Source organism: Galeopterus variegatus, unplaced genomic scaffold (assembly GCF_000696425.1).
Source record: "Galeopterus variegatus unplaced genomic scaffold, G_variegatus-3.0.2 Scaffold982, whole genome shotgun sequence".
NCBI classification, from domain to species: domain Eukaryota; kingdom Metazoa; phylum Chordata; class Mammalia; order Dermoptera; family Cynocephalidae; genus Galeopterus; species Galeopterus variegatus.
The window spans coordinates 884687-892191 of record NW_007727093.1 but is presented as its reverse complement, the minus strand read 5'-3'; the positions used below and the strand labels follow the sequence as shown (position 1 = coordinate 892191).

General features: G+C 45.0%; 1 protein-coding gene across 1 annotated transcript in view; it reads left to right on the top strand.

Annotated features, from left to right (window-relative positions):
• BCMO1 (beta-carotene 15,15'-monooxygenase 1) overlaps window positions 1-7505 on the top strand; it is a 44263-nt gene that overhangs the window by 28585 nt on the left and 8173 nt on the right. The window contains exons 8-9 of the mRNA XM_008574001.1: window positions 4590-4695; window positions 7160-7254. Coding sequence (XP_008572223.1) covers window positions 4590-4695; window positions 7160-7254 — 201 coding nt within the window. The remainder of the gene's footprint in view (window positions 1-4589; window positions 4696-7159; window positions 7255-7505) is intronic.

Here is a 7505-nt window from a genome sequence, read left to right as displayed (position 1 = left end):
AAATCACAAGGCCGACCTCAGCCCAGGGATGATACACAGAGAGGAACATGCTCCCTCCCACTGCCCACACGCAGCGAGATTTTATATCCTAATGTTACGCTCCAGAAATGGGTGGCTTCTTAAGAACCAAACTAAGGAGGTTAGCATGTATATTTTTAAAAGCCATCCTGTGAGCCATCTGCTGCTTTGAAACTAGCAAAAAAGAGCAAGCTCTGGCATAGGTAGCTTTGGCCACGCTTTTTAATTGCTATTTATTGTCCCTTAATTCCTGCTCCTCCTTCAGGTCTCAGCATCAGTTCTCCCCTCAGATGAGTTCAGAGTACACTCCCCGATACCTAATAATAGCTCTTTGCTCAACATTAATCTTAAGTATCATGAACTCATTCAGTTCCCTCTTGCTGCTGAAGCATGAGCTCCGAGAGGACAGGGATTCTCCTGTCCTGTCAGCAGTTCATCCCTGCACTCAGAGAGTACTCATTAAGCTCTTCAATATGGTAAAGGGACGAATGAATGAATGAACAATGTGAAGCAAGTTCTCTAGAAGGTACAAGGTCTTCCTTCAGCACTGAAACAAGTCCCAAGTGGAAAATACTCTGTGTAGAACAGGCAATAGTAAATTGTACTTAAAAGTCCAGGATCTCCAGACTGCCCCCGATTCTTTTGCACTTGGGCCAGCTGGGGTCAAAGGAAGGTGGGGCTGGCAGGGCCTCTTGGCACCCTGGCCTGATTATGTAGGGTGGCGCAGGGGTGTCCAAGGTAGGGCTTGGCAGGGGCGGAGGAGGAGCCGGGAGGGGTGTGGGCATGTACAGGCAGCTGGCAAGGTGGCCGTGCCCTCATCCTGAAGGGCGCCACGCGCTGCCTTGGAGGTGGCTTCATAAGCATTTGCCATCCACGCCAGAGGGGCCATCACCGGAAGAGGCCTTTAGACCTAGAAGGTGTGGTTGGATCAGTAGATTTGGTTTTTATCTCCAAATGCAATAAAGAAGACATAATAGTAAGAGAAGCCACTGTTCACTGAGAGCTCACTATGTGTTAGACTCTGTGTTAAATGCCTTTTCTGCTCCTGGACTCCTGCAAGAAGGACCCCTACTCTGGGCTTGGCAGTTTGGAGGGCCCTGATCTGGGCTTTCTTTCTCCAGCAGGACCCCTTCTCCACAGGGTGACGACTTCACAGGACCGAGGGGTCATGCCCACCCAGAGGGGTGTTGCTCCCACCCCATCCATGCTCTAGAGACCTGGAATCCCAGAATTCTCTGCCTAAATGGCCCCAGCTGGTTCCATTGCCTGCCTCTGTCCTCCTCAGTGGTGTGCCCACCCCAGGCCCATGAGGTGGCCCAAGCTAGCTGATGGCTTGGTTGTGCTGGCTGGGGCATCCATGCAGTTAGGGGCGCAGCCTGGGAGGAGAGGGAAGGGAGCCAGGGGCCAAAGGTGAGCTCTCACTGTGTCTCCTTATTCCAGCCTAGAACTCCAAGGAGTCCTGGAATCCTAAATTCACACTCATTCTTCCAGACCAGCACTGTGCAATAGAACCTGCTACATTGCTGGAACATTCTCTTTGCCTGTCCAATACAGTATCTACTAATCATGAGTGCTACCAAGGACTTGAAATCTGGCTAGTGCAGCTGAGGAACTGAATTTGTAATTTTTCTTAATTTTATTTTAAAAGTAGATTTAAATAGCCTCATATGGCTAGTAGTTGCCACTTTAAACAGCACAGCTCCACAACATTGTGGAGGTCTAAGAGTCAAGGTAGAGAGAGACGGTGTTTTACTTAATTTGCTTGATATATTTAGACATAGGATCGGTGGGCTTCCACTTATATTCTCATCCCAGGTCCTGCAAATTTTAGGAACTGTTAAATATGTTGCTAATTCATATCACAACTCCCTGAGTTTATTATTATCCCCATGTCTACAGATGAGAGAGAAAGTAACTTGCCCAACGTGGCAGAATTATTCATGGGATTTGAGTTGGGATTTGAATGCATGTCTGTCTGGCCCTGGGCCAGGTGTTTCCACAGTCATTATATAATTTAATCCTAATCCTCAAATGCAGGTTGAAGCAACCTTGCTTATGCTCAGCATCCGTTCAAAAGTTATGAATTGCCGCCCCCATTTTACAGATGAGGAAGCAGACTTAGTGAGGTGAAGGGGTCTGCTCAAGTTCACACAGAAAGCTATAGAGTTGGATTTCCCACCTAAGGTGGTGATTGGGGGATTACTGAGATTACTGCTTCTCATGAGAGTACATCAAGTGTAGGGATTCCAAAGCAAGCCTGCAGGATTTTGTTGAAATTTGGCTGGAAAAATGATTTCTTCCCAAAGCTAAGCATGTTGGCCCCCCAAAGAAGCCGAGTCATGTTCATTTCTGCTGTGTGTGGAAAAATTCACAGTTTATCCCTCAACCCGTCTGACCAGTTTTAGGCTAGAGTTATAAGACATCTCTGCAGACTGGCTCCCTGTGAATCAAGGCTGGGACGCACCCAGAGGCCTGTTGCTGTCAGCTGTGAGGCAAGCACCAGGTGGGGCCTCCCACTGACTGGCGGTGGGTGCAGGTGGAGGCATTTACACTTTCTGCTCACGTGCAGGGCGCTGGGCTACTTTGTTCGTGCACGGCATCTCATTTAATTCCTGCAGCTGCCTGCAAAGCACGTGTTTTGCTCCTTTTATGTTGGAGGGAAAGATATTGAATTGTGCATTCACTCATTCTTTTAGCAATTACTTTTCAGATACTGACTATGTGCCATGCACTGAATGAAATCTGGTCCCTGCTTTCATTTTTAGGACAGATGCCTTGGAGACTCTGAAGATTCAGATTGAGTTCTTAGGGAAATGGATGTTTGAGCTGAGACCTACCAGATGGGAATGGGCCAGCCTCAGGGCCTTTCCACCTGCTTTGCTTCTGGGCAGGAGAATCACAGTGCAAAGACCTGGCTTAGGGAAATGGATGTTTGAGCTGAGACCTACCAGATGGGAATGGGCTAGCCTCAGGGCCTTTCCACCTGCTTTGCTTCTGGGCAGGAGAATCACAGTGCAAAGACCTGGCAGACTCTGCTTCTCTCTGCTTGACAAGTCACTTTCCTTCTCTGGGCCTCAGTTTCCTCTTCTATAAATTGAGGGATTGAGCTAAACAAATCTCTAAGGACCCCTACAATTCAACCACTGGGGTGCAGTAAACCTTTCCTCCTTCCCAAAAACAAAGGTGCTATCATTAACACAGGTCGATTTTAAATAAAAGTCATTTTGGAAAATTTGGAAAGTAAGAAAAGCTTAAATGAGAAGTTAGCCAGAACAATAGCCTTCTGTTATCTGTTCCTCAGTGTTTTCCAGAGCCTAACCTGTACTCACCCCCAGTAGTAGTGACGGCAGTATCAACATCATCATAATAATAATGATAATGATATAACAACAACAGTGTCATCACCAACCAAAGCAGCTAACATTTAGCTAGCACTTCCTGTTAGCCAGGCACTCTTGTGAACCATTTGTGCAGATGATCTCATTTAATCTGCACAATAACTCTATTATCCTCATAATACACATAAGGAAACTGAACTACAGGGAGGCTGAGTAACTTGCTCAAGGTCCCATGGTTAGTATGTGGGGGAAACAGGGAGTAATAGATGCTCAACAAATATTTAATCATGTTAAATCCCTCTCCTGGGTTATAAGGATGACAGCAAATTACTGAACAAAGTCTGGTTGTAGCCTGAGACCAAGGAATGTCCTTGAAAGTTGTTTTTCTCCCCAATAATTTTTATTGCATGTTTATTTTCATTTCAGCAGTGATAGATTTTCATAGGAAAAAATATAGAAAATACAGAGAAGAACAGAAAAGGAAATCAAAACCCCCCATAATTCCACCATCTGCTGTATTGTTAATATTTGGTATATTTCTCCCATTCTCTTTTCAATGTAATTTTTTTTCACATGGTTGAGCTCAGACTGCATATACAATTTGTTCTGATGCTTTTTCCACTCAGTGTTACATTATAAGCATTTCCCATCTCATTGTCAACTCTTTAGAAACATCTTTTTAATGACTGACGCAGGCTTTTACAGGTGAATCATCCGGTATTTAAAAAGTAAGAACTTACTCTTGAAAGCCCATTAGTTTTCCTTGTGAGGGATAAGGCATCCCAGAGTTAGAGAAGGGAGCCCCAGGTGCAGGAGTCCTGGTCCTACAACCTACAAGCCCTGTGCAACCTTGGGGGAGTCACTTCAAATTGACAATCCTCTTCTTTTTTTTTTTAACTGAGCATAGGAATAATAACCATAAAATAACTGCTTCCTATGACTAAGGTGAGGCCAAAACAAGATGACATCCATTAAAGCATTTTAAAAATGCACACAGTAAAGCAAATGTTTGCTCTGTGCAACCTTGGGGGAGTCACTTCAAATTGACAATCCTCTTTTTTTTTTTTAACTGAGCATAGGAATAATAACCATAAAATAACTGCTTCCTATGACTAAGGTGAGTCCAAAACAAGATGACATCCATTAAAGCATTTTAAAAATGCACACAGTAAAGCAAATGTTTGCTCTGGATAACAAGTTTTAATTTTTTTTTTGAAAACCCATTCTTTTCAGAATGCAGAAGTGGGCTCAAGTTTGGTCAAACTGCCATCTACAACAGCAACAGCCCTGAAAGAAAAAGATGACCAAGTCTACTGCCAGCCAGAATTGCTTTTTACAGGTAAAATGCTTCCTCTTTCCCTGCATTTAGGGAAGGGGCAGATTTTCTTAGAGACACTGAGGCCTCTTCATATTACACCTTTCTCTGATTCATGGAGAAGGGACAAAGCAGAAAGGCTCTGGGATGCCCCAGTGAAAGCATTTGGGGACATTTCTCTTCCTTATATATAGTCAAACACCTTAAACGAAGGCACTAGGTGGTTGTTGGGCCAGACTTTCACAGGTGCCCTCTGCAAACGCTGCGACTTACTGAACACTGGCTTTTGAACATGCATGATACGATCATATTTCTACCTTCACACATTCACAGTACCCTGCAAAACAGAGGTGTTGCCAGCCCCATCTTGCAGAGGAGAGAATGGCCTGAGAGATGTTGAGCCACACGCAGAAAATAAGCCACCTAGAACAGGAGTCACACTCATTGGAGTGGGGCTTCTCTCCAGGGCACTATTGACATTGGGGGCCGGGTAATTCCTGGGTATTATAGGATGTTTAGCAGCATCCCCTACCTCTGCCCACCAGATGCCAGGAGCACCCCCTACTCTGAATTGGAATAATTAAAAATGTCTCTAGACATTGCTAGTGTCCTGTGGGGGGCATCATCACCCTGGTTGAGAAACACCACCCTGATTGAGAATCACCACCCTAGAATATAAGCCCATGAGGCAGGGACTGTGTTTCTGTGCTCACAGTGGATCACAATAGCACATGACACACAGTCTGGCATAGAGGGGTCTGTGTTGACACTTAAAAGTGCAGAATGAAAAGGCTTGCCCAAAGGCTTTCAGCTAGTGTGGATTTAAACTGAGGACCTTGCTCCATTGGCTGCCCCAGGCCAGAGTCAGGCATCTGGAAGGGCACACATCCCGACGGTCTCATCTGTTGTCACTGACATTGGATGTGTTCATACACAGCAAGGGCTTGGCTTAGGGCCTGGCCCACAGAGAGAGTCCAGCCTGCAGTAGCCAACGTTAGAACTACTTGAAAGGGCAGGTGCTGGTACATACGATTCTCGTTTTAGAGCTGAGGAAAGCAAGCGAGGACAATTTTTAGCAACTTGCCAAGGCAGGCAGCAGAGCTGGGGTCTGAGCTCAGGCTTCTCTGATTCCAAAGCGCTTAACCGCTGCATTTATCCTTTTAGAAAATGTGTAACCCATCATGTAAAATGTTCTGAAACTGGTTCTTTCACTTAATGGATGTAGTCTGAATATTTTCCCACATCCTGGACTCTTCAAGAATGTGGCTTTTAATAGCTGCTCAGAATTCACACTTTACTTAACCAAGTACCTCCGGTGGGCCATTTACAGGGTGAAGGTTGGGGGTTCAGGGGTCCCAGACCAGGTTTGAGAGGGGCCCAGGAGCTTCATGGGAAGTCTCAGGCCTACTCTGGGGTCAACTGCAGGCATCTTCTTACTTACATGGGTGGATGGTCCCTCTTCCTCGTGTTCATCTTAAGCTGTCTTTTGGAAGTTCTTAGTCATTTGTGGGATTGGGCATCTCCTTCCCATCTCAATAGTCCACTCCCCTTCACTCTCCACTGAGCCTGATGACCACTTGTGCCACCTGGAGTCTTGACCATGAGGTCTTCCTGTGGTGAATGTACCTGTCTCTGCTTCCTCTCCTCTTGGACGTTCTATCTTCCACAGCAATGGGCTCCACCTACCTGGAACATTTCATAAAAGGGGGACATTCATTTCAGTATTCAGACTTAGAAATTCTATTTGACACGGTGGGCGTATATAATTATACATACATTCACATGGAAAAAAATGTAAGTTTTGAGGGATTATGAAAGTCATGGGCATAATGAAAATTTCACATAATGAGAAACTTAGATTCCACAATAGAAAATATAAACTAAAAGGCAGTTATAACCCAGTAATGCTTCAAAATTTTTTCCCTTCTTTTGTAACACAGTGAAGATAATTCTACAACCATGCTTTTTACACTTAACCTTATGGTATGGACACTGCCCATGTTATTAAAATCCTTTGTCAGCATTATTTTTACATAATGTTATTATATAATTCACCTGATCTATTTAACTATTCTACACTGAACACTCCTTTCCGTGGCTTCCAGTTTCCCTTCACACCCACACATGCATGCACATGCATATACATCAGTACTATTTTTTTTAAAGAGCTTTAAGAAATTGCAGTAGCCTCTGATTTTAATCATGCAATTCTCTTTGATTTCTATCTTAGATAATTAAAGATGTTTATACACTTAAAAACCTAGGTCTATGGCACCTTGCTCTGGAAACTTCTAATAGAGCTGGGGTAATTATCAGAGGTTTCCTCCCCTGCCTTTGACCACATTTGATCCAATCTGGGCTCTGAGTCAAGTTCAGGAATCCTGGCTTGGGAACTGTTTCTGTGGAAAGGATGCCTCGCCTGGTATGAAGAGCAATGTTCCCAGCCCCCAGTGATGGGGACCTTATCAGCCATTGCATTTCTCTCTAGGCTTAGAGCTACCTCGGATCAATTATGCTCGCAATGGGAAACAATACCGATACATCTTTGCTGCTGAAGTTCAGTGGAGTCCAGTCCCAACCAAGGTACTGATCCCTGTGTGACCGTGCACTGGTTTTCCTTAAAAACGGTCATATCGGGCCGGCCCGGTGGCGCACTTGGTAGAGTGCGGCGCTTGGGAGCGCAGCAGCACTCCCGCCGAGGGTTCGGATCCCATATAAAGACTGGTCTGCTCACTGGTTGAGCGTGGTGCGGGCACGACACTGAGGGTTGCGATCCCGTTACCGGTCACGAAAAAAAACAAAAAAAGGAAAAAAAAAAGAAAAAAAAAAAAGGT